The sequence below is a fragment of the Spermophilus citellus genome (assembly GCF_964194105.1).
Source record: "Spermophilus citellus genome assembly, chromosome: 2".
Taxonomy (NCBI): domain Eukaryota; kingdom Metazoa; phylum Chordata; class Mammalia; order Rodentia; family Sciuridae; genus Spermophilus; species Spermophilus citellus.
The window spans coordinates 56,310,820-56,338,628 of NC_138183.1; the positions used below are offsets into that span (position 1 = coordinate 56,310,820).

The following is a 27,809-nucleotide window of genomic DNA, read 5'->3' on the forward strand; positions in this document are numbered from 1 at the left end:
TGTTTAACTTTTCCTTCAACGTTTCTTTTAAGTTCTTTATGGACTTTAGACTATATATGCCCTAATTTTTTGTCATATTTGTAATAGATATTTTTCTCAAAGTGGTATTTTTTTTTTTTTTTTGAGAGTGAGAGAGAGGGGGGGAGAGAGAGAGAGAGAGAGAGAGAGAGAGAGAGAGAGAGAGAGAGAGAGAGAGGATTTTAATATTTATTTATTTTTTCTTAGTTCTCGGCGGACACAACATCTTTGTTTGTATGTGGTGCTGAGGATCGAACCCGGGCCGCACGCACGCCAGGCGAGCGCGCTACCGCTTGAGCCACATCCCCAGCCCTATTTTTTTAATATTTATTTTTTAGTTGTAGTTGGACACAATACTTTTATTTTATTTATATGTGGTGCTGAGGATTGAACCTAGGGCCCCGCATGTGGTAGGCAAGCACCCAACTGCTGAGCCACAACTCTAGCCCTCAAAGTGGAATGTTTATCTTAGAATTACAAATTTTATTTTGTCCAAAAATTTTAATGTTTATGTTGTCAAATGTTTTTATGATTACAAAAAGTTTCAGTGTGTTTAGGAGTTCAGAAAAAATATTCTGTCTATTTTGGAACAGTTTCAGATTTACAGATTATTGTGAAAATAGTGCAGAGTTCCTGTATGCCTCACACCTAGTTTTCCTTGTTATTAATTTCTTAAATTAGCATGTTACATTTGTTACAATTAATGATCCAATGTGGATACTGTTGTAGTTTGAATCTGGAATGCCCCCCAAAGTCTTCTTCCCCAGTTTGGCACTGTTGGAAGATAGTAGAAAACTTTAAGAGATGGGGCCCAGTGAGAGGTTTTAGGTTACCAGGGATGTGTCCTTGAAAGGGATTAGGGTACCCTGGCCTCTCTTTCTCTGCTTGGCTGCCATGAGCTAAATGGGCTTCCTCTGTTATGTGTTCTTACTGTGATGTGCTGCCTCATCACAGGTCCAAAAGCAGTGGGACCAACTGACCATGAACTTAAACCTCCAGAATTTGAGCCAAAATAACTTTTAACTCTTTTTAAATTGATTTATCTCAGAAACTCATTACAGTAATGGAAAATAAATGAACACAGATACATTATTATTAGGGACAGTCCTTACATTATTCATATTTCTTTGGCTTTCAGCTAGTGTCTTTTTTCTGTCCCAGGATCCTGGCTAGCAAACTACATTATGTTTAGTTATCATGCCCCCTTAGGCTTCTCTTGATTGTTACAGTTTCACAGACTTTCCTTGTTTTTGATGACATTGGCAGTTTTAATTGGTGAGTTATTTTGTAGAATGTTCCTTAATTGAGATTTTTTTTTCCTTATGGTTTGTTTGAGGTCATGTGTTCTTGGGAGGGAGACCACAGAGGTAAAGGGCCACTCTCAACACATCAAAGGTACATGATATCTGTGAGACTGACCACTGTGATATTAAACTTGATCACCTGGCTTGAGATAGTATTTGCTAGGTTTCTCCACTGTAAAGTTACTTTTTTTCCCCTCTATTTTTTCATATTGTACTCTTTGGAATAAGTTTATTTGTGGTATTGTGTGTGTGTGTGTGTGTGTGTGTGTGTGTGTGTGTATGTGTATTTGTTTATTTATTTTTTTGTTCCCCGATCACAACTCTTTCCCCAAGGCTAACCATAGGAACTAAAATTTCTTCTCTTGAAGGCAAGTAATATCCATAGACCTACCCTGTCTGACAATGGATCATTAGATCCCTATTCAGAAGGGATCTTCTCCTATACCTGGGAAGAAGGAATGCTGCTTGGAGAGGCTAAGAAGAATCTGAACAGACAGGGCTTGTTGAGTTTCGGCTACATTGCTACATAGTTGTTTGTGCTTCCATCATGCCTATGCTATGAAATTTCCATAAGAGGCCAAAAGGAATGTTCAAAGAGCTGGATAGTTAAACATGTGGAGGTATCTAGGAGATTGTTTTATACCCCTTGCCCTGTTCTTTAATTCATCTGTATCCTTGATGATATCCTGTATAATAAACTAGTAATTGTATTTCCCTGAGTTCTGTGAGTAGCTTGAGCACATTAATCACACCTAATAAGGGGATTTTTGGGAGCTCCGATTTATAGCTGGTCAATCAGAAGCACAGATAGAACAACTTAGGGCTTGCAAATGGCATCTGAAGTGAAGGGAGCCAGGCTTTGAGACTAAGCCCTCAACCTGTGAGATATGAAGCTATCTCAGAAAGAGTGTCAGAATTGAGATAAATTAGAGGACCCTCAACTGTTTTCAGCTGCAGAACTGATTACTTGTTTGCTGTTGGGAAGAAATCCCTGTATCTTTTGGAATCACAGAGGTTTTTTATGTTGATGGCCATGGTGTGAAAGCAGAGGAAAAACAATTTTTCCTGTGCTCATTGTGATGTTTTAAAAAAATCACTTTTAAGATTAGTGAGTTATTGCCATACAGAAATCTTATAACATTCAACTGACACTATGGCTCCACTCTGGGTACTGGCAGAAACTGAGCTTGGGCCACAGAAGGAGTCAGCAGTTCAGGTGATGGGAAATGTTTGGGCTGTGGACTGCTGACTAGAATTCATCAGTGAGGTACTGCTGTCCCCAGCAGGAGGCTGGAACACTAGACACAAGCCAGGAAGAGGTCTGGCCTCACAGAGGGAGACGGGCTGTTGCACCTGATGAGACCCAAGGAGCAGCACATATTAGTACTTGTGTATCTTCCAGCATGCACTGGCTGCATTAGGCTGGTAGCAGCTTTACCTTTGGGGTGTATGAGAGGCTCTGAAAGTGATTCCTAATAGTTTTTAAAAATTGGATTATACCAGAAAAAAAGGGATCAAAACAAAACTTGAGTTTAAGCCATTTGAAGTTAATTAAAATCCCTATGTCATGCCAGCCCTAAAATTATTAGGCTATTACATATTCCAGCATCATTTTCTAAGTCCATGAGGAAAGAAAATTTATGTATGATGCTTCTTTTATAGAATGATAGATATATTAAAATAATAACACTGTTTTGGGCTTCCTAGTCTGTTCCTTTGATTTGTATGTCTGTGTTTGCACAATAATTGCTCTTTTGTTCAGCTGTTTTAGATGTTTTAATACTAGTATGACTGATTCTTAGGAAAACAGCGTCCAAAAGGGATCCTTGTGATGGAGTTGTTTTTGTTTCATATCTATCAGATGCCTCTTCATGTGCTTTTCACATGAGGAAATCAGCAAGTCTGTGTGCCTTGACTTGGTTTTTTAAAAAATTTAAATTTGTTTTTATTATACATGACAATAGAATGCAGTTATGCACTTTGATATATCATACATAGATTGGATATAATTTCTCATTTTTCTGAGTGTACATGTTGCAGAATCATATTGGTCATGTGGTCACATACATACATACAATAAAAATGTCTTTCATTCTACTATCTTTCCTGTCCCCACATCCTCCTCCTCCCTCCCATTACTTCCCTCTATCTAATCTAAGGTAAGGCTATTCTTTCCTAGTGCGCGTGTCTGTACCCCCCCCCCCCTCCGTGCCTTCCCCCTCCCGTGGGGACCCCACCCCCTTATTGTGAATTAGTATCTGCATATTAGAGAAAACATTTGGCCTTTGGTTTGGGGAGATTGGCTTATTTTACTTAGGATGATATTCTCCAACTTCAACCATTTACTGGCAAATGCCATAATTTCACTCTTTAAAGCTGAGTAATATCCCATTGGCTTCTTTTATTCTATTGTGAACCATATTATAGTTTTTCTCATCCTGAAAACAATAGTTCCTTAACATTTCTTCACTATCTAATTATCTAACATTTTCCCTTCATTGCCTCTTTGCCTCTCTTTGGATGTATTTAACTGCCGCTGTCAGTATTTTCTTTCTTTTTCCTACTTTTAACTTCCCTGTCCTGCTCAGCTTAACAAATCCAAAGGCTTGCTGTGTTAGTTGACATTCTATCACTTTAGCAAAATACTTGACATTATTAACTATAAAGAGAAAAGCTTTATTTCTGGTTCACAGTTCTAGAGGTTCCAGTTCATGATTTAGTGGCCTCATTGCTTTGGGCCTGTGGTGAGGCAGCACATCATAGTAGGAGCACATGATGGAGCAAAACCACTTTCCATGTTGCCAGGAAGCAAAAGGGAGGAAGGGGCTGGTGTCTCACTGTCCCCTTTAGGGCTTGCCCCTGGTGACCTAAGTTCCTTCCTCCAGGCCTCACTTCTTAAAGGTTCTACCACTTCCTAAAAGTTTTTCCACCTCCCAGTAGCATTAGCTTGGGGACCAAGCTTTTTACCACATGGACATTTGGGGGACAGTCAAGATCCAAATTATAGAATTTACCCATTCTAGAATTTTCTTTGCTTTTTTAGATTTCTGTGTGCATTATTTCTTATGTCCTCTAAGATTGTTTCTGAAACACTTTTATGTTCTCTTTTAATGTTGTGGAAATGTCCCCATACAGACTTCTTTCACCTTGGTCATAGCAGTACAGTATAGTAACACTTCACCTGATAGAGAACCTCAGCTTTGTGAATTAGAGCCTGGGTCACAAGAGTCAGGCATTGCTGTTCCTGCTCCAAAAATTTTGCACTTTACTTCTATTATAGATTTGTACTGGAGTTTCTTTACAATTGATTTTGATCTGATTCTAATAAACTTTGCTTTTTAGTTTCTTGAATAATTTTACCATATAGAGTTCAGGGAGGTTGTGTGTGTGTGTGTGTGTGTGTGTGTTAGTGTGTGTGTTAGGGGGATTGGGTTTAGAAGTCAGTTTTTTTTGGGGGAGGGTGGGTTGGAGTATGGGGATTGAACTCAGGGGCACTTGACCACTGAGCCACATCCCCAGCCCTATTTTGTATTTTATTTAGAGACAGGGTCTCACTGAGTTGCTAAGTGCCTCGTCATTGCTGAGGCTGGCTTTGAACTTGTGATCCTCCTGCCTCAGCCTCCTGAATAGCTGGGATTATAGGTATGTGCTACCGCGCCTGGCTTTGAAGTCAGGTTGTTGTTAATAGCAAAATTGGTAGTGAAAGAGGAAAGTAACTATTCCACAAAACCATAGAGTTTCAAAGCACAGCAATGTAGTTTCACTTTGTTTACATGTACATGCCTACATGAGCTCTAGTCCCAGTCTGCCTGTTGCTGACTAGAAGGCCTGGACCAGTTTCTCTGAGCCCATTTCCTCATCCTCTCATAAATTTATTGGGTGGATTATATGAAATTTAATTTGAGTAAATATAAAGCATATCTATTGTCCCCTTCATGTTAGTCTAGGTTCTCCAGAAAAAATAGGACCAAAAGCTCTATATGAAGAAATTTACCATAAGGATTGGCTCATGTGATTATGGAGGCTGACAAGTCCCAAGATTTACAGTTGGCAAGCTGGACACCAAGGGAAGCAAGAAATAAAGGGAGAGAAGTCTGTATGGGGACATTTCCACAACATTAAAAGAGAACATAACAATGTTTCAGAAACAGTCTTAGAGGACATAAGAAACAATGCACACGGAAATCTAAGAAAGCAAAGTCTTTAGGTGTAATACAAGTCTGTATTGAAGAAGATATGATGGTGTGAGTTCTAAAATGTGTCAGAGTCCGAAAGCACAGGAAGACAGATGTTCTGGCTAAAAGAGAGAGGGAAAAGCCTCCTGGAAGGATCCTTTTATTTCTCCAACAGACAATGGTGATGCTTTCACTTGGGTGTCCTCCATCACTGAAACTTTTTGAGATTAAAAATGTTGCAGAAATAATTTGATAGTGTTTTTTTTTAATTTGAATATTTGTTTCTTCTGATTGTAATTGCATGTTAATTGTAAAAAGTTTTTAAGTCTCTTTTTTTTTTTTTCTAGAGGAGAGAGAGAGAGAGAGAGAGAGGGAATTTTTAATATTTATTTTTTAGTTCTCGGCGGACACAACATCTTTGTTGGTATGTGGTGCTGAGGATCGAACCCGGGCCGCATGCATGCCAGGCGAGCGCGCTACCGCTTGAGCCACATCCCCAGCCCTTTAAGTCTCTTTTTTAATGTGAACTTTCAGTTAATTCTAATTTCAAAGTTTGTCAGTATTTCTCTCCTGTTCCTCTTAGATTTATAGTGCTATACATTCCCTTTGTGACCCAGTGGCTGTTAAATTCAGTAGATTTTTTTCCTGATGCTGAATGAACCACACATTTTGGTTTTGTGTTCTCAGTGCAGATAGAAATACTTAAGCAAGCTAGGGTGTTCTTACCAAGCTGATGATTAATTTCTCTTAAATTCCTAATGAACAGATTCATGCAAACAGATGAAGGGGACCTTAAATTGTTTTCACAAAGGAGATTCCTTTCTATTTTTCTTTTTTGCCTAATGGATTTACCACTTAGACATAGATTTTCCTTCTTCCAGGTCTTTAGGATAACAACTCAGTTCCCAGGTATCTTGGGAAATTGCTAGTTTTACAAACTGGTAGATCACACTAAATTCTCTGCCACTTAGAACTTGAGGAAAAATTAGAGATTAAAAACAAAAGTGACACATTGACCATATCCTTTTGCAAAATTAAAATTGTTTATGAATAGTATGACCTGATTGGCATGAGGAGGTGACTCCCTAGGGAAGGACTATAAATTTGCCCAATCTCATGATATTTAGAAATCTGCTGTATGTAACTTGCAGGTCTAGATTGCTTCCTGATTTAACAACTCCTGCTGGCATTGGCTTCTTTTTTTTTTTTTTTTTTTTTTTTTAAGAGTGAGTGAGAGAGGAGAGAGAGAGAGAGAATTTTTAATATTTATTTTTTAGTTCTCGGCGGACACAACATCTTTGGTATGTGGTGCTGAGGATCGAACCCGGGCTGCACGCATGCCAGGCGAGCGCGCTACCGCTTGAGCCACATCCCCAGCCCCTGGCATTGGCTTCTTAATGCTCTGCCTGGTATTCTCCTTTCTCAGTGTTTGTGCCCAATTACTGCATTTGACAACATAGAGGTGGGTGTAATAAAGTCTGTTAATAAATCCACTGACATGGCACATGAAGAATAAATAAAAATAAATAAAAAAAGCAGTTTTGAAGACAGTGGCCAGAGGATAGGGCAATGGGTATGGAGTTCCTGTAGGTCATGGATGCAGGTCACAGAAGATTCCTGTCCTTACACGTGGGGAAGGGACTAGCCACTTGAAACTGTCATGACTTGTTGGTTTTTTTTGCTTTTGTTGATGCCTTATGTTTATACATAATAGTTGGGTTCATTTTGACATAATCTTACATGTATAGGGTTTATTCCATTTCAGTCCCCCGTGCCCCTGCTTTCTTGCCCTTCTCCTTCCCCCTCTTCCCCTTTCTTTACTAATTTTCCTTTTACTCATTTATTTATTTATTGGTGCTTTATTAGGTATATATAAAGGCAGCATTCACTGTGTTTTATACACACACACACACACACACACACACACACACACACAAAAGGTAATTTTGTCACATCCATTCTGCCTTTCCTCCCCTTTTCTGTCCCCCTTCTTTCCCTCTCAGTCTCCTTCTTCTGCTCTACTGATCTTCCCTATACCTTCATGATATCCAACGCCCCTTGGTGGTGTTTTTGATGAACCTCTTTCATGAAAACTACAGTGGGCAATGGGACAGAACTCTAACACTGGGAGGTACTAGTTAATCAAGATTTTCTTCTCATGGTAGTTTAGTGAAGTCTGGGGAGATAGAGCAAACTCAGTTTAAAGACTGTGAGAATAGATGCAGGTTTAATATGTTCTCAGCAGTGGTCTCTCATATTCCATTGCATCTTATTAAAGTTTTGGATTTATTTTTAGTAGAAATTTGTAGGTGTTTAATGGACCCAAGACAATATGAAAACAATGGTGATGAATGTGTGTATGTGCAAGAACTGCTGTGAATTTTTATTTACCTGTAGAAGGCGAATAGGCAGACATTTTTAGCCAGGTAATTTGATGCTTATAACGAAAGTAAAAATATTTTGTAATATAGCATTTCTCATGGACTTTTTACTTCTTCATACCTTCTCTTTTGAACCATATGTTGTAGACTAGAATAAGATAAGTCCTTTGGGGCCATATTTTTTTCTCGTTAGATTAGATTAGTTGATGATGATACCATAGTTTTTTCTGTTTTAAGGTAAATTAAGGATGAATATTGCTGAATGATAGCTGGAAAAGCATCTAATTGGTATTTTTCTTCATCCTGCTTAAATTATAAATGGTAACAATAGACAGAGTTGTATTTATTTTCATTTTTGTCTGCTCTTTTTTGGGGGGGAGGGGGTGTTGGTGGTGCTGGGGATTGAATCCAGGGCCTTGTGCATGCGAGGCAGGCACTCTACCAACTGAGCTGTATCCCCAGCCCTGTCCTTTTTGGGTTACAATTAGACAGGGGCATTTTTCCTTTCCTTAACTTTATTTTCATAACCAGGCTGACAGTTATTTTATTGGCTCTAAGATACTATTGATATTGTTATATATCACTAAGGAAAGAAAAAGTACAATGAGGGATTTTACAGGAGAATTTATATAAGGAAAAGGAGAAAACAAAAAACAAACCTGTTATACAGAAGGAAAAGTAAGAAAATGCCTCTATTTCATCCTTGGTAATGAGTAGAGAGGAAAAATACCTCTCATGATATTCTCCATGCAGAAAAATTTCTAAAACAGCCTTATTGTGATATTCCTTTATATTCCATGAACATCCCTATTTTAGGTATATAATTTTTATGAATTTTTGTATATTTAAAGAATTATACCACCTTCACTGCAGTGTAATTTAAAAATATTTTTATTTCCCTAAAAAGAAACCTGTACCCCTTTTCAAACATTCCTCATTCCCACCCCAGACCAAGGCTGCCACTTACCTAATTTTTGTTGGTAGATTTGTCTCTGTAGACATTTCATGTAAATAAAATCATCTAGTATGTGTTCTTTTCTTTCTGGCTTTTAAAGTTGCAATATGTATTGGTACTTCATTCCTTCTTATGACTGAATAATATTCATTTGTATCCATAGACCATATTTTGTTTATTCATTCATAAGCTGGTGAATATTTGGTTGCTTCATTTTTGGTTACTGTGAATAATGCTGCTATGAATAATTATATGTAGGCTTTGTGTGAATTCATGTAGTAAGTTCTCTGTCATTATATACTTAGAAGTGGAATTGATGGATCATAAGCTGATTTGGGGTCTGGATAAAAGTTATTCTAGTGATCCCTATGACTCCAAGTAGGTAATTTAATTTTAAATGGATTAGGTTGGTGGTACCCTCATGTGATTGGCAGAAACAAATTACCCCCCCCCCCCATCCCAAAGAACTTAACTTTGCTCTAGGGTGATCAAGTTGTCAGTTTAACCCACATCTTGTTTTCAGTGATATTTCAGAATGAAAAATTATGTATCATAGAATCGTAAGGTCACTGATATGTAGTAAACAGAAATAAAAGTTCTCTAAAAAGCCGATAGTGAACTGCACCCCATGCCTTTACCGTGTATTTGTTACTACTTGGATTGTTTCTTTGTGTATTTTCTTTCGTACTATTAGGTCTGCTATTACTGTCTGGTATTGTGTTTGTTTGGACCTTCCCAGTGTTTAGTTCTTTATGTGAGGCTTTGTGTGTGCATTATTTTAAGTTAAGATTTAGATCTTGTAAATGTTCCCTTTCACTTTGAGGAATGACAGGATTTCATAGCTCCAAGAAAAGCTCCTTTTGGTCCAATCCTCTCTTGTAACAAGGAGACCCAATGGAGAAGGAAGAATGGTCACTGTCAGGGTATTGTTGGTAGCAAAATGACCTGTGAACTCCCCTAAGTAAGGCCTTTGCCTTTGTGGCTGCCTTTCTGCAGATTCAGGAGCTTATCCGACTCCCTGGACCTGGAATAGTAATGCCCTGATTTGTGTCTTAAAGCCAGAAGGATTCTGCGTTTAGCACTAAATTCTTTCCTTCCCTTATTAAATAACTCTCTGGATAGAGATACTGCTCCATGCTCTTCTATCTTAGGGCTATTTTGTTAGCTGTAATGGGAAAAAATGCCACACATTACTTATTTGATCACCCATTTGAATGTCACTATCATCTTAATTTGTATGTTCCAAATAGACTCTTGGTATCTGCCCCCTCCTCTATTAGATACCTTTTCCTCTTCTAGTCTTCTTTTTCTGTAAATTTCTCCACCCATAATACTCAAAACAGATAATGCTCAAAACAGATACCTAGGAGACATTTTCAGTCTATTCTGTTTCCTTTAACTTCCATATTACCAGGTCTGATGTTTTCTATGCCCCAAATTACATTTTCCAACTGTTATTTTTTCTCTCTCTACCCTATTACATTAGCTTAAGTTGACTATCACATTTTTCCTGGGCTATTTTAGGAGCTGGCTAATGGCTAATATATTTTCCTGCTTTCTTTGCTCTCTGTTCTGCCTTTCCAACCGCATCTTACTCATATTTTACACAGCAGCTAAAGTTATCTTGTTTTTAACAAGAATTTTTTTAACACAAACAATTATAAACATATACAAAAAGTAAAAAGGATAGTAAATGGAACCCTTATATACTCATCCCTCAGCTCTAACAGCTGTCAACTCAAGGTCAATGTTATTTCATCAATAATCCACCCCCAGATTATTTGAAATCCTAGACATGACAGTTTTTTCCTACCTCCACATATTTTAGTATGTGCTTCCTAAAAACAAAGGTGTTCTTTCACATAATTATCAAGAAAATTAACATCGATATTGAATTATTATCTAACCTACATATGCCTTTATGGTATCATTTTTTCTGTATTTTATAAAAGACAATGTCTCTTTTTTGGGGGCTGGGAAAGTGCTTGGAGTTAGAACACTCATAGTATGCGTGAGGCCCTGGGTTTAATTCCCCAGCACCAAAAATAAAAGGTCTTTTTTTTTTTTTTTTAATGAATTTTTAATATTTATTTCTCAGTTTTCCGCAGACACAACATCTTTGTTTGTATGTGGTGCTGAGGATCGAACCCGGGCCGCACACATGCCAGGCGAGCGTGCTACCGCTTGAGCCACATCCCCAGCCCCAAAAGGTCTTTTTTAAAAAAAGTCACAATACAAGACAGTTACCATACCTACAGAGTAACAGTATTCATCAGATAGCCTTGTCAGTGCTCAGATTTCCACACTATCTGATGATTTGTTTTTTTGTTTGTTTGTTTGGTACCAGGGATTGAACTCAGGGGCACTCGACCACTGAGCTATAGCCCTAGCCCAATTTTGTATTTTATTTAGAGACACGGTCTTACTGAGCGCCTTGCTATTGCTGAGACTGGCTTTGAATTCGCGATCCTCCTGTCTCAGCCTCCCCAGCTGCTGGAATCACAGGTGTGCATCACCCTGCCCGGCATGATTTATTTCTTAACAGTATGTTTGAATTAAGACAGATTGAGCCTTTTAGAAAATGGAAAGATGTCATTACCTTGCTTAAAAATCTCCATGAGTTTGCATTTCTCTCAAGATGAAGATCCCAGTCTATCTTAGCTGTTAAGGCTTGAGGTGGTCAGGTTCCCCCAACTGCTTTCACCTCATCTAGGGCAACTCTTACCCTCACTCTCTACCCTCTAGTCCTATAAACCTTATTCAGCATTTTTGATTGCATGAGCCATTGTTGCTCTAGGTTTGAGCTCGAGGGTTTCTCAGACTGCTGTGTGCTTCCTGCCACAAGAACTTTTTATGGCCATCTGCAGCATTTAGCTGGCATGTTCACTCACCTTCTTAATGACTGCACCCAAGTAGGTTAGTTACTCTTTCCCCATTTTTCTTTCTTGGCATCTTATTTCTCTCCTTTCATTTCTCAAAAGATGACTGTTCTATAGGATCTGTGTTCCATAGGGATGGGTCTGGTCTACTTTACTCAACATGGTGTACTCTGTGTGTAAGTAAACCATTCGTGGCACATAGTAGGTACTCAGTATATATTTGTTAGATTAATTAATTTGTTAAATTAATATACTATCTTAATTTGTTTGGGCTGCTGTTACAAGTTCTTGGATTTGATAGTCCATAAACAACAGAAATGTGTTTTTCACAGTTCTGAAGGCTGGAAATTCCAAGATCAAGGGGCCAGCAGGTTCAGTGTCTGTTGAGGGCCTGTTCATCACAGATGGTGTTTTATATGTGTCCTCAATGGTGGAAGAGGGGGATAAAAAAAAGCAAGCCTCTTAAAAAAATTATATATATATATATATATATTTAGTTGGTGGACACAATACCTTTATTTTATTTATTTATTTTTATGTGGTGCTAAGGATTGAATCCAGCGCCTCACACGTGCGACGCAAGCGCTCTACCACTGAGCCACAGCTCTGGCCCAAAAGCAAGCCCTTTTTTAAGGGCACTTATCCTATTCGTAAGAGTGAAGTCGTCATGACCTGATTGCCTCCCAATGGTCCTGCCTTTTACACAGTCACCTTGGGAGTTAAGTTTAAATGTATTAATTTTAGAGGAATGCAGATATTCAAATAGTAACATGTACTATTCAGAAAATATAGATATTCAAAGTAGAATGCAAGGATTTCAGTGCATTAAAAATATCAGCCATCACCAAGTTACGGCCTCAAGTGGATGGCACAATGGTCAGTGAGGTGGTGGTTTAAAAGGGGAGTAAAAAGGTCTTTTTGGATGTATGCATTTTAAATAATGATCCATGGCTGGCTGTGTTCATCAATTCAGATGCATACAAAACTCAGTATTGTCCAATTGTTTGGGAAAAGAAGCACTATCCTGAACTGGTAGTATCTCTTTGGCATTTTTCAATTGGGGGCTGACTCAGTTTTTGTTTGAAGCTTATGTAAATGAGCTGTCAGAATTCTAAGCAATACAGTGAGCTCATTTCCTTTTGTTAACTTTGTACCATCTTTTATCTGCCCTTTTTTTCTGACACATTCATACTCCTTTTATCTTCCTTTTGATAAAAATAGCAACTTAAAATGACTAATAAAACATCCAAAAGCACATAGTTGGGAATTTTGTCTTTTGAAATGTGCCAGATTTCACTACTGTTTTGAAAATTAATCTCAATTTCCCCTTCTCCCTTCTCTCTCCATTTTGATTCTCATTATTTTTGTAGAACTACATGAATAGAACTACTTAAAGGCATAGCAATACTTGGTTTAGGTACATTTTTGTATGAGGTATAGTTTAGTATCATGTATTTGTACATTTGATAAATGTTCTGAAGACTTACATAGCCACTAATAAATTGGAAGGACTCTGCAATTACTTAAAACTGAAGAGGGATTTGAGGATTTACATATAATTTTCATTATTGTATAAAGTAATTTCAGTGTACTTTATTTCATTTTTTGTGGGGGTACCAGAGATTGAATTTAGGGGTGCTCAACCACTGAGCCACTTCCCAACCCCTATTTTGTATTTTATTTAGAGATGGAGTCTCACTGAATTGCTTATCACCTTGCTTTTGCTGAGTGTGGCTTTGAACTTGTGATCCTCCTGCCTCACCCTCCTGAGCTGCTGGGTGCACCACTGTGCCCAAGGTCATTTATTTTATTTTTATTGTCTAGAAAGAAAATATTCAAGGCAGCATTTTTTTTTTTTTGTTCTTGTAACTTAAGAGCAGAGTGTTATAATTACAAATAGAAATACAAATGTAGCTCTGATGAATTAGCCTTTTCAGAGATAAGGGAATCGTTTTGGTCTCCCTTATAGGCAACTCAGTTGTAAGCTTTTGGTTTTACTTATTTTGGAAGTTATTAAGGTTTTTTGCAACTTTAGCTTTATGCAATTAAAAAAAGTGTGTGCGTATATAAAGTTCTGCATGTCAAATCTCCCATTGATTTAAGAGATTATTTGCCATTTAAAAATTTTGGACCCAGTCAGGCACAGTGGTTCTCATATGTAATTCCAGCTACTCAGGAGGCTGAGGCAGGGTTCACATGTTTAAGTATAGCCTTGGCAACTTAGCAAGACCCTGTTTTAAAATAATAGAATAAAAGAACTGGGGATGTACTCAGTGTAAAGTACCCTGGGTTTAATTCCTGCCAAATAAAGGGGGGCAATTTAAAATAAATTATACTCATAATGTACATTTTTCTTTGATTAAAATAATCCTGTGTAATCATTACAAGAAAACTAATTCCATGATTGGTTGTTTAAAGCATATGTGTTCTAAAAGAGCATTCTTATTGTTTTAGTACAATTCAATAATTGAAATAGTGTCAGGATGCTTTTCCAGGCAATTCCATATGAGTAAACATTGTTTTATAACACGTGTCTTTAATCTATGAAATAATTTATTGGAAAGCATTTTGTAAAACGGCAACATGCAAGTGGGCATGGTAGTGCATGCTTGCAATCACATTGACTGAGGAGGCTGAGGCAGGAATATTGTTAAGTTCAAGGTCAGCATTGTCCCAAAATTAAAAAAAAAGGGCTGGGGATCTCAGTGTGTTTGTATCTGTATGTGTGTGTGTATGATGCTTGCACAAGGACACACATACATTTAGTATATTTGGGATTGGGTATTTCAGTGTGTGGGATTAAAAAGCATTTATTATTATTAAAATTTTTTTAAGTTGTAGATGAACACAATACCTTTATTTTATGTATTTATTTTTATGTGTCGCTGAGGATTGAACCCAGTGCCTCACACTTGCTAGGCAAGTGCTCTATCACTGATCTACAACCCCAGCTCCGCATTTATTATTTTTAAAAAGCCTCTTCTATAACTTTTTTGTATTGTCAGAATTTTTATGGGATACATTTTATTTTGTTTTATTTTTTGGGGCACAAGGGATTGAACTCAGGGGCACTTGACCATTGAGCCACATGTCAGCCCCATTTTGTATTTTATTTAGAAACAGGGTCTCACTGAATTGCTTATTGCCTTGCTTTTTGCTGAGGCTGGCTTTGAACTCATGATCCTCCTCTCTCCGACTCCGGAACCACTGGGACTACAGGTGTGTGCCACCCTGCCCAGCTGGCTGTGTCACTTCTTAGACTGTCCTTGTTTTGATGACCTGTACAGAATTGAACAGTGCTACTAGACAAACATCTTATAGGATACTTTTCTGTTGAAATTTGTCTTGTGTTTTTCTTATGGTGTTATGGTTTGGATGTGAGGTATCCCCCAAAATTTCACATGTGATACGATGCAGGAAGGTTCAGAGGAGAAATGATTGTATTCTGAGAATATTAACCCAATCAGCGAATTAATCCCCTAATAGGGATTAACTGAGTGGTAATTGAAGTGGTAGAGTGTGACTGGAGGAGGTGGGAATTTGGGGCATGGCTTTGGGTATATATTTGTATCTGCCAAGTGGAGAGCTTTCTCTCTGCTCTCTGATCACCATGTGAACTGCTTCCCTCTGCCATACTCTTCCTCCATGATGTTCAGCCTCACCTTGAACCCCAAGGAATGGACCTGGCTGTCTGTGGACTGAGACCTCCTAAACTGTAAGCCTCCAAATAAACTTTTCCTCCTCTGCTGTGCTGGTTGGGTCTGTTAGTCACAGTGGTGAAAAAGCTGACTAAAACATGGTTAGACTTGGTTATGTATAGGTTATTTTGGAAGGAAGAGCAGAGAGGTAAATTGCCATTTTCATTATAACCTATCAAAAATATATACTGTTGGGCTGGGGATATAGCTGAGCTGGTAGAGTGCTTGCCTCACATGTACAAGACCCCGGGTTCAATCCCCAGCAGCTCGTGTGTGTGTGTGTGTGTGTGTGTGTGTGTGTGTGTGTGTGTGTGTATACATATACATATATATATATATAACAATGTCAACATGATTTACATTGTTGATGTTGCCCTTGATTATATGGCTGAGGTACTGTGTGTGTGTGTCACCTCTTTCCACTGTAAAGTCATTCTGTTGCAGTCTTTGGAAGGAAGACACTATGTGCAACCCACTCTTTTTTTTTTTTTTTTTTGGAAGTGCTGGGGATCAAACCCAGGGCCTTGCACATGGTAGTTAAGCCCTGTATCACTGTAATCTACTCTTAAAGAGTTCGGGGAGTTGTGCTCCTTTTCTTTTAGGGCAGGGTATCTATGTAAACTATTTGGACATTTTTTTTCCTCTTAATTTACATCAAAATACAAGAAAAACAAATCCACACCAAGTTGTCATGTCTCTTTCAACATTCTCAAAGGAGTCTTTTTAGCTTTCATGGGATTCTGAGCATGTCTCACTTAAGTTGGAGATGCTTAGAAACCTGTGGTAACTGATCAGTTAGGAGATATCTGAAGTTATGTGGGTGGCCTAACTTTTGTAATTTCTTTCTTATTTCCTTTTGGTACTTGGGATTGCAACCAAGGGCACTCAGCACTGAACAAAAATCTAGTTCTTTTTTTTTTTTTTTTTGTACTGGGGAATGAACTCAGGGGCACTCAACCCACTGAGCCACATCCCTAGCTCTATTTTGTATTTTATTTAGAGACAGGGTCTCACTGACTTGCTTAGTACCTCATGATTGCTGAGGTTGGCTTTGAACTTGCGATCTTCCTATCTCAGCTTCCTGAGCTGTTGGGATTACAGGCTTGCTTCACTGTACCCAGCTTACACCCAGTCCTTTTTATGTTTTATTTTGAGACAGGGTCTCACTAAGTTGCCCAAGCTGGCCTCAAAATTTACAATTCTCCTGCCTTAGCCTCTGGAGTTGCTGGGATTGCTGATGTGTGCCACCTTGTTCAGCCCTTTTTAAATTTCTTAAAGCTTAAGTTTTAATTGATTAAATGCATAAGATCTATATAAGTTAGATCAGTTATCCTCTTACATATTGCATATTATTCCAAAAATATAGTTGGAAACTAGTCATAATTTTTTTTTGATGAAAAGGAATATTAGATGAGAGATATTTATATTGGTGGAAAAATGAAGGTCTGTTGTACTCTGTACTTATAATTTTTCATTTGGGCTTGCTGTTCTCTTTTCCTCCCTTGAGAAACTCCAGCCGTCACAAGACCAGGCCACTTGCATATTTCTGACATGTCTGTAGTATTCTTTTGTTGTACAATACTACCACATTTGCTCACATTTGGTGAATATCTGGCTTCCCTACTGAACCTACAGTTTCAGGGGAATAGGAATCATGTGTGTTCTGTTCATTCTCTGTCCCCTCTGCCCATCATATAGTAGGCATAAAAATAGATATTGACTGTTATTGGGTATTCTAACCTTTTTGAGCTCTTATAGAAATATAGGTGGTTAACAGTAAGTCACATATGTGGGCAAATCATCATCATTCATGGTGAAAAGATTAGTATATACATGTAAAGCAATAGTATTTAAGAAAAAAAATGCATCTAGTTGTCAAGTCATCTTAATATATGAAAGAAGACTAGAAGTAAGTTTTTACAAAATATTAAAACAGCTCTCGATTATGATCTTTTAACTGATTTAAATTTCTTCTTTGTTTTATAATTTATTCCAAGGAGTTTATTATTTACAATCTGGAGATATCAGAATACATTACCTAGTATAACTTAAATAATCAAGTCCCATAGAAAAAATGGTTCACTCCTATTATGTGCAAAAGCCCTTGAGGTAAGACAGAAAACCTGCCAAATCACTGACAGTCTCATTCCCCAGTAAAGCTTTTAGCTATTCAAACGAAAAAGGTATAGCTGAACTTTGGAATTTTGCTCATTTTAGAATCTTTGAATTATTCTCTAAGTCTAATTTTAAAAAATTTCATCAAAGCCGTTTCAAATATTATTCATCAAATGTCAATTTAAAAGTGACATTGATGTGACTATAACATTATATTACATTGATATGACTGTAACATTATTCACTTCCCTAATTTAACCTGTTAGACTAAAAACTCCAGAGAAATTGGTTTTCCCCTATTTAGTATTTTTAAAAAGTCCATGGGATTTAAAAATCTAAGTCTTGGAGCAATAGCCTATTCTTATGTTTTCCTTAAAACAATTCATTTTATCCTTGAGATGGGAGATGAATCCTAGATTAAGTTCCTATAGTTTTTATAAATCCAGATCATTTATATTTTTCTTGCTTATTTCTCTAGTATAATTAAACAGTGATGGATTAAAAGTAGGTTGCAGCAGAGATTGGGGGGGAAAAATCTCCCGGCATCCCTTCCTGCAGAAGCATAGCTAGAGCAATGAGTGTAGCTGCCACTTTAACTGACATGTCTTAAATTCTGCCCTGCAAAGCCCTGGGATGCTGTCAGTCGCCTCGGCAACTTCTTTGCTTTGCCTGATAATTGAGAGTCAATTGGAGCCAAAAGAATAGAACAAATTGAAGACTTTTGTTGGCTCTTAAATTGAGGATTGTCTCTTCTTTCTATTGGCTTTTAAAAAAATCTGGTAGAAGAGAGGGAAAGACATTTTCATAGTGGAGCTGTATTCATTTCTCCAAAGTTACAGCTGCTTTAAATCTGTGAGTATCTTGTATGTATTTAGCAGTTTCTAGAGGTATTATTACAAGGTTCTCTTTAAATCTGTAAGAATTTAAGGAAGCTGTGTAAAAATTTTAAACCAGAGTTAGATTTTATCGGAGGGCTGCATGTTTTGTAAGATAATATTGTCTTCATTAAAAGCCGCGTGTCAAGCTTGCTAGGGCTCCCCTGCTGTCCTCTCGCCCCCTTTTAACTTCCTAAGGACAAGAGTTGCAATAGGAGAAAATAGGCGTCTGGCTGCTGCAGAGGCTCTGGTCTTCCTGGGATGCCATGGCTGGTTTATCGCTGCTGCAAGGTGTGCATAGTGGGGGTTGCTGAGTCTCCTGCTGCAGAACAATGGCAGGATGATAATGCTTCACTTTGTATTTACTGTGTTTGTCTTCTGCTGGCTTCATTATGGGTTTTGTTTTGTCTTGTCACATTAATTAAAATATTAAAGATTAGTAAAGTGGTATGTCCTCAGAAATAGTGTGTTGATCGTCCTAGACCTTCACCTATGACTGTGCTGTATTGACTTAAGCCTGTCTCTTTGTCACAGATTATAGTAAACACAAGCTCCCTCAAAGTAACCCTCACATGATTGTCCTTTTCTAATTGTGCATTGAAATCAGTGCTGGTTTTTTTGTGACGCAGACCCTGAAGTCTAAACATCTGTCCTTAGTCATCATGTCCCACTTTCCTACTTTGGAATTCACTGGAGGCTGCAACTGTATCGTTGCTGAATTATGTGCAGAGTGAATGAATTGGGCATTTTGTAAAGATAAGAGGCTAATTTCTGATTCCCACCATAACCCCCATATATTCTTGATTTGTCTTTGTTAAATGAAAGTCTTATTATTTTAGTGAACTGGTTCATTCAGTTGGCTACTGATCTCATTCCTTTATCTTAAAACCGCATTATCTAAAGTGATTTTTTTAAAAGCCGATATGTTCAGAGATTAGTAGTTGGAATACTTTTCAACATCCTTTGGTAACAGTCATCTTTACGGATGCAGAATATGTTTGGCTTAGACTAACATAGTATATGAGCTTTTTGGGTGCCAGGATTTTAGTTGACTTCCTGCAGCATAAAATAAGTAAAGGATGTTAAAAAAGAAATTTGCTCCACCACCCAGAGATCAAACATCTGTTGTTTTTATTTTTAAACATTTTGTCAGACCTAAATGCAGCAACTTCAAATTTAATTAGGAAGGGTTGCTAAAATTAGGAAATTCTGCCTTGTTTAGACTTGAAAAAACTTAAATTCATTCAGTTATCATTTGTTCATTCAATAAATGTTTATATTTGTTGCAAAGCTCTTACCGAACTCTGGGGAGATGATGCTAAACAAAATATTTTATTTGGTCTTATGGAGTAGATATTTTTAGCAAGTGAGGGAGACATTTAAAAATGAATTACAAATTAATTTTTATTGCAATTGTAGTAATATTTTCAGCTATTGAAGTATAGGTACTTTGTAGCCAAACAAATATAGGCCATATAAGTGCTTGCAACTAATTCTGCCCCAGATCTGAAGCCACAGATCCTTAGAGTGCTTGAACTGGAAAGAGATGTTAGAAATAATTTAATTAGTTCAACAAGCATGTGATAGGCACTATATTAAGTGCTGGATTTAGATAAGAGTTAAGCAATGAGCCTTGCTTTGTAGGAGCTCACAGTCTAGTGGGAAAGGAAGGGAATTGGTTTTGTCATATATTCTGGGTCATCATTTTCCTTAGTGGAAAAGAAATGAACTACATCTTTTTAAAAATTTGTTCTGTATCAGTCCAAGTACTTTTGTTAATCTGTTGTTTTCTCAAGTCTGTAACAACAACAGTCTTGCCACTCTGGATTTTTAGATGAAGAAAAGGAGTGCACAAAGGTTAAATCCATTGCCCAAGGTCATTCAGAGTGTTGACCATGACCTGTCATGCTCAAAGTTGGTAAAACTGTGCTCCTTGAAGCTTGGTGTTATCTTTCTTAACCCTAGGTTGATGGCGTGGGGGGGGGGAGCTCCCTCATTTTCTTCTTTTTGAAGCCTTAGTACACTTCTGGGTATAATGTATCATGTAAAATAAAGATGCTTAGTTTTTTTGGCCCTATGCCCAGACATCTTCCTAACATTTTGCACTTGCTTTCCACTTGTTAGCACCACATTTACACAGAAGTCTTTGGCTCATTTTAGAAAGAGTAGGCCTGCATATATGGGAAGATTATGCTTTAGTGTCAGGTCAGTTAAGAAATATGGAAAAAGTACTTCCTAAAACAGGGATGCTAATAGGAAGAATCAAGGATTTCTTGAATTTTGGGTTTAGATTGCTGCCCATCAGCATCAGCAATTCCTTACAGAATTGGAATGCTTAAAGTTGCAAAGGTCTTGCCTCTTCAGTATAAGTTAGGATTCTTTCGGATTTGACAATTGGTAAGGGTAGAGAGTAACTTTTCAGATTAGAGATATTCTAGCCAAAGATCTCCCTTGACCTCCCAAGGCCATCTCTCCATTTCTGAAAGGCTGTTAGAAAATTCTTCCTTAACCAAAATATACTTTACCTCTTGGCAGCCCCTAACCCACTAATTCCAGGATAAAATAATTCTGGTATTTTTACAAAGTAGTCTTTCAGATATGTGAGATGCTCACCCCAGCGTCCCAAGTGTACTTTTGCAGTTCTATGTTCTGTCTCAGTCCTATCACTTGTTTCTCATGTGATGTATTTCAGATTTCTCACTATTCTAACTTCTTTGCATTTGACCTGTTATAGTTTCTAGATGGTGAAAACTAGAACCTGACATTGTCTGGGGTATATTCTGGGTCAGCTGAGAATGCAAATGGGTTATTTCTTCCCATGACTCAGTATACTATGTCTGTGCTACTTATCAATAGCTGTTTAACAAACCATTGTGAAATTTAGTGGGTTTAAAACAATAATAACAATCATCTATTTGCCTATGAGCCTACATTTTCAGTAGATTGCAGAAGGAAAGGCTCATCTTGGCCCACCTGGAATCACCAGAGGTGGTTCAGCTAGAACTGAAGGATCCGTTTTCTTGATGTCTTACCTGCCCAGCCAGTTAGTGCTGGTTGTTGGTTGGGAACTTAGTACAGCTGTTGGCTAGAGGCTTTGTTCTTCTCCATGTGGTTGCTTGAGCTTCCTCAAAGCATGACAATGAAGTTCCAAGTTTTAATATTCCAAATAATGGGAAGTAGAAACTACTAGTTTTAAAGATCTGGGTCCCCAAATGAACACATTATTGTATTGGTTAAGTAGTCACTGAGACCACCTAATTTAGGGGAAGAGCCATGGACCCCACTTCTTGACAGGAAAAATTTATGGCTATCTCTAATCTGTCACACTTCCCAAATTATAAGTCCCCTTCCAGATATGTTATACATCTTAAGTGTCTCAACTAAAATCCTAATAGTCATATTTGAATCCTTGCTAAGGTGGGTTCCTCATCTGGTACTTGACAATTCATATTTGACTTGTTAGCAGTTTAAAAAAAAAATTTGTTCTAATTAGTTATACATGACAGTACAATGCATTTTGACACATTGTAACAAGTGGTTGTTAGTTTTGTTCTTCCTTCTGGCATTGCTCTTCTTACACTTATTTGGATCTTGACTGTGGTGTCTCTCATATGAATTGTCCCTTCTTTATGTTATCCACATATATAGTGAGAATATATACTGTGTTCTCACTGAAGACATGATCAACATGTTGGACAGCACAAGTCTGTGGACACTGGAGACCCCTTAAATCATTAACCAGAATATCTTGTGATACTGATGACTTAATTGGTACGAAGTGACTTAATAGTGCCCTTCTATCACATTATCTGACTTAGCCCTAGAGAGGTAGGTGCTTAAATTGAGGAAGACCAAATGGTAACATGAGTTTGATGGGAATTTCTTATATGGTTTACTTTTCTTTTGATATTCCATCACAGATGTGGAAAGCCTTTGGGGCCTATTCAAGTGGTATGAATGGATTTCTTTGGTGATCATTTTAGAACAGTGGATTATAGAATATCTGATTATAGATAATGTCTTACAGGTGACTGCATTTTAGAAAACAGGGAATTATGGAACCAATGGTTGAATTTCTCTTGTGGTTTGGGATGAAGTCATTATCTTCTTAGCTAGTAGGCGTGGTAGAATTTGAGCCTTTCCATGATCCAGGAAACCAGGACCTAATCTAGAGCATAATTTGACATCCTGCCTCCTTAATTTTAGTTTCGGTTTTTGTTTTGTTTTGTTTTATTTTAAGGCATTAGCATCCTGTATAACAAAACCATTTTGTGTGCCTGCGTCATACCACAGATTAAATAAATGTAGCCTGTCAACTGAAAATAGCCATATATTGAAAGGAGATTAAACTCTGGAGCTTAATTACTTGAGTATTTATATGCTTCTCCTTCTGTTTCATTTGTTTCTCCTAATGGATGTTTGTAGGGAAAGCCCTTGTATTTACTGAAAGCTGCTTGTTTGTGACTGGAAGTCTCTGTGTGATAGTTTTTACAGGGTATTTTCTGTGACTTACACATATGACATAAAATATAGGAAGACTGTTTAGTTCAAAGGTGCTAATAAAGTCAACAAAAAGTTATTCATTTATCAAACACTGAGCATCTGTGAAATAAGATCATTTCTATCCTTAAGAAGTTCATAAGCTATTTATCACAACTAAAATAGACCCATATGATGGGCACTGCATAATCTCAACTACTCAGGAGGCTGAGGCAGGAAGAATGTGAGTTTGAGGCCATCCTGGGCAATTTAGTGAGACCCTGTCTCTAAGTAAAAAAATAAGGACTGGGAATGTAGCTCAGAGGTGGAGCACTCCTGGGATCAATCTGTAATACTGCACATATGTGTGCAGACACACACACAAACACACACACACACGATCAGTAATCATATTGTGATGCGTTATAAACTCCTACCACAAGAACCCAGAGGGGAGCTGGGCACGGTAGCGTAGCCTGTAATCCCAATGGCTTGGGAGACTGAAGCAGGAGGATTGCAAGTTCAAAGCCAGCCTCAGTAATTGTGAGGCACTAAGTAACTCAGTGAGATCCTGTCTCTGAGGATGTGGCTCAGTGGTTGAATTCCCCTGAGTTCAATCCCTGGTACCAAAAAGAAAATAAAAAATAAAAATAAAAAGGAACCTAGAGGGGAGACATACTATCTATTCTGACATAGTAACTTTTGGGCAGTCCTTATGTTTTCTTTCCCTCATAGATCATGAGGTAAATTAAAGGAAAACTTGCTTTTCCCATTTAAAAATTTTTTTCTTGTTATTCTTCGTTTAGGTTGTGATTTTTTTTTTTGCACTGAATTACATTTTAATACAATTAAAAGAGTATTTTTTAACTTGCTTGTAATCACAAACTGAAAACTGTCATGTGCTTAGTTTTAGATAAATTATTATACATAATGTTCAATAGCAATAGGTTTGTTTTATGCATATGGTATACTGAATATGAGTCTACAAATCAGATTTTAAATTGAACAGTCCTTTTTAAAAATCCATCTATTCTAATGAATACATAACACCAACTCATAGAAATATAAGTGAAAATTTGTACTGTTTTCACAAATCAGTCCACTGACTGCCCTGTAACAAATCACTGGATCCATATATGGCTTGCCTTTCAAAGTTAAGAGTCAGAAGGTTATTTAGCCCAATTCCCTCATTCTTGTGTGTTTGTGTCTTCAAACCAGTGCAATTTTCTTTTACTTTAATATATAGAATCGGACAACTTTAGATCTTATTTTGTACAGAAGAGGGAGCTAAGGACACCAAGCAGCAATCAGACAGGACTATAACATATATCTCTTTATGTTAGAGAAACCAGGCTTTCTATTGTCATGCTAACTAGGATTATTTTTTTGGCCTCTTCTTTATCCAAAACACCATATTTTATCTATATCACATTTAATGATATAGGGGGGATCATTTAAAAAGCCCCTAAACTAATTTTTTACTTATTTAATCATATATAAAATCCCAAAATGTTTGAAGTAATCCGAGTACTTGCTTCTTCTATACCTCAGGAATAGGAGTACAAAACCTGCCTCAGGGAGGGGAAAAAAATAGGAGAGGGTCTTAATATTGAAGATCATTAAGACCAAAAGCAAACTGGCCAATTATTTGGAAGACAGCTGCTCAGCAAGTAAGTGTTCTTTCTAACTAGGTCTAAAAGACAGGCACATCACTGAAAGTACTACATAAAGATCCACATTCTTCCCCCGCCTCTCCAGTGCTGGGGATTAACCCAGCGACGCAAGTGTTATACCACTGACCTATATCCTTAGCCTTAGACCCACATTCTAGATATGGATGAAGAGCCATAAAAGTGCTATCAGAAGTATACCACCCTCCCAACTTCACTATCACATTCCTTCACATGAGGATATCACAGTGTCAGGTAGTTTCTAGGTTACACTAAAAACAGCTTCAAATTTTCTGCTTGGTTTAGTCACTCTAAGTAATTTAGGCTGGAAAGACAACTTCTCAAGAGTTAGGTTAACTTTTTCCTTTAAGTGTTGACTACACCTTGCTTCCAGTGGCACTGATGAAAGCTTAAGGATCTTTGAAGAGAAAAATTCCATTATTTCTTTTCTTTCTTGAGAGCGGATCTTTTCCCTCCTCCTTTGGAAGGTTTGCAGTATTTTGCTTCCATCTGAGCCAGAAAATTGTCCATTTCCTTTTGCCGATCCTTTTGTCTACTCTGAATGAGTGCTTTCAAGTTATCCACTCCTTCGTCAAGCCCCAACTCCTTCCTGCTCATTTCTGCTTCTTTAGCTTCTTCTTGAGCCCTCCTTTTCCTTGCATTCATTTTTTGTTTTGACTCTTTAACAAAGGCATTATAGGATGGGACCTCTTTGGCGTCAATAGCTTGCTGAATGATGTTCCTTATCCTCGGTTCCTCTGTGTACTGCACACAAAGCACAGACTCCATGATCTGATCCATGTCACCCTTGAAGTCCAGATAGGCCTGCTTAATATCAGCCAGTTCTTTTCAGAACCTTTGTAGGTTTTTTCAAAAGCCTGAATGTCCTCTAGAGATATCTTTTTAAAGAGTAACCTCCAGTAGGCCTCCCAGTCGTGGTCTTGGTTGAGCACCGTAGAGTCCTCGTCCACTGTTCCCTGCTCATCATACACTGTTCTCTGCTCTTTGTCACTTAGAACCGCATAAACTCTCCCAAGGATCTGGAACCGGAGGGTAGCGTCTTTCTTGTCTCCCTTGTCCACCCGGTCAGGGTGAACCTGCAGGGACACTTTGTGGTAGCCGCGACGAACCTCGCCATCTGAGGCCTCGCGCCCTACGCCCAGCACCCGGTAAAGGTCGGTGGTTCCGAACACCTGCTCGCATTGCGCCAATAGCCCCATGCTGAGAACTTTTTTTTTTTTTTTTTTTTTTAATGATGAACAGCTTCTTCCCATTCATTGAAAACCTGCGGTTGCTCTCTTCTTCCTACTTGGAGGGACATGATGAAATTGGCAAAATGCTGCGTTAGTAACTTCATCCTTTGACTGCTGGAACCATTAAGCAGACTGCTGAGCATCAGGAATATTATGGTCTGTCAGTGGGAAGTTCTTGGCTCTCATCACCTATCTCTACTAATAACATCTCCACCACTTATGTTCCCTTATATTTATGTGATGTTTCAGATTAAAAAGTGATTTTTCCAAGGGGCGGGGTTGTGGCTCAGAGGTAGAGCACAACTTCTGAGTTCGATCCTCAGCACCACATAAGAATAAATAAAGCTATTGTGTGCACATACAACTAAAAAATAAATGTTTTTAAAAAAGTGATTTTATAAAACAAAAAAGCATTTCTTCCTCATAACATCCTTGTGAGTTGGGCATGGCAGGGATTGTCTTATGTCCTGTGCTTTGCAGTTGGAGACATAGGCTCATAGGGGTAAAGGGATGATCCAAAATCACACTGCTTACAAGTGATGGTACACCTAGGGTAGCAACCCAGAGATCTGCCTTGTGTCCCAGCCCACATTCTCCAGAGTTATGTTGCAGTTTCATGGTGAGAAAGGATAAATCTTACATCAGGTAAGAAGTCTTTTACTAGAAGAGTCACATAATAGGAAAGGGATTCTTTTTTTTTTTTCCCATTTAAAAAAAGATCAGGAAAGAGAACCAAGAAAATGAAATCGGAGCTGTGCATATCTCTTGCCAATCTAACATTCCATTTTTGTTTGTTTTAAATAATGTGAGGGAGTATGATTTGCTTTGCTTAAGGAAAGAATTTGAAAAGATACTGGCTCTGGTTTTAATTTCCTACTCTGTTGGTAATTTGCTGTGACTATGGGCAAGGAAAATCACATCAGTTTCTTTTTCAAAAGAAATAGCAATCCCTTGGGCTGGGGATGTGGCTCAAGCGGTAGCTCGCTCGCCTGGCATGCGTATGGCCCAGGTTCGATCCTCAGCACCACATACCAACAAAGGTGTTGTGTCCGCCGAGAACTGAAAAATAAATATTAAAGATTCTCTCTCACTCTCTCTCTCTCTCCTCTCTCACTCTCTCTTTAAAAAAAAAAAAAAGAAATAGCAATCCCTACTTTCCATTTTCTTATGAAAATGGCTTATGTTTTATATGAATGTGAATCTTTATTCTTTTCAGCTATTCTAACTTTGCTCTAAAACTGTCATCCCCATTGAGGACAGAAAAATAATTACCTTGCTAAGTTGTCAATTAAATATTACATCTGTTCATATTTTAGTATCTTTGAGTGACTCATGTTTTTTGGAGAGAGGGAAGTAATAAGTGCCCAGTGAAGTAAAAGGCCTATATCTCTCTTATCAAAGGATTTCCTTCCCTCTCCTTCCAAGATGACACTGAGAAGAGGAGGCAGCACTGTGGGGCTGGTGCTCCAGGATGGGAAGTGCTGTCTGCTCTGGGGCCTTGTCCTGTGGTCTTTGCGTTGGCCTTTCTCCTCCCTGCCCCTGACTGCTGGCTGTCGGTGTGCCCATGAACTGAGTGCTTCTTTTTCTCCATTGGTGTTGGTTGGTTCACAGGTGACAAAAATCTACTGGTCACTATCATTTGTTCCTATCTGTGTCCTTTGCCACTGAGGTATCTTTTTAAAAAATCTTATTTTGTGGGCTGGGGATGTGGCTCAAGCGGTAGTGTGCTTGCCTGGCATGTGCGGGGCGCTGGGTATGATCCTCAGCACCACATAAAAATAAAATAAAGATGTTGCGTCCACCGAAAACTGAAAAATAAATATTAAAAAATTCTCTCTCTCTCTCAAAAAAAATCTTATTTTGTGATTGTTTTAGTCAGCTTTTTTGCTGCTGTTACCAAAAGAACTAATAAGAACAATTGGAGGAGGAAAAAGTTTATTTTGGGGCTCACAGTTTTGGAGGTCTCTATTTATAGATGGCCTATTCTATTCTTTGGGACCCAAGGTG

The 27,809-nt window shown here is 38.0% G+C and overlaps 2 protein-coding genes across 2 annotated transcripts in view; one reads left to right on the top strand and one right to left on the bottom strand.

Annotated features, from left to right (window-relative positions):
- TTC39B (tetratricopeptide repeat domain 39B) overlaps window positions 1–27,809 on the top strand; it is a 131,631-nt gene that overhangs the window by 37,334 nt on the left and 66,488 nt on the right. The window lies entirely within an intron of this gene.
- On the bottom strand, window positions 23,708–25,771 carry LOC308640787 (dnaJ homolog subfamily C member 9-like). Its single transcript, XM_081278632.1, is given in 2 exon segments — window positions 23,708–25,397; window positions 25,400–25,771. Coding segments are annotated over 2 exon segments (780 nt in total). The 5' UTR covers window positions 25,770–25,771; the 3' UTR covers window positions 23,708–24,987.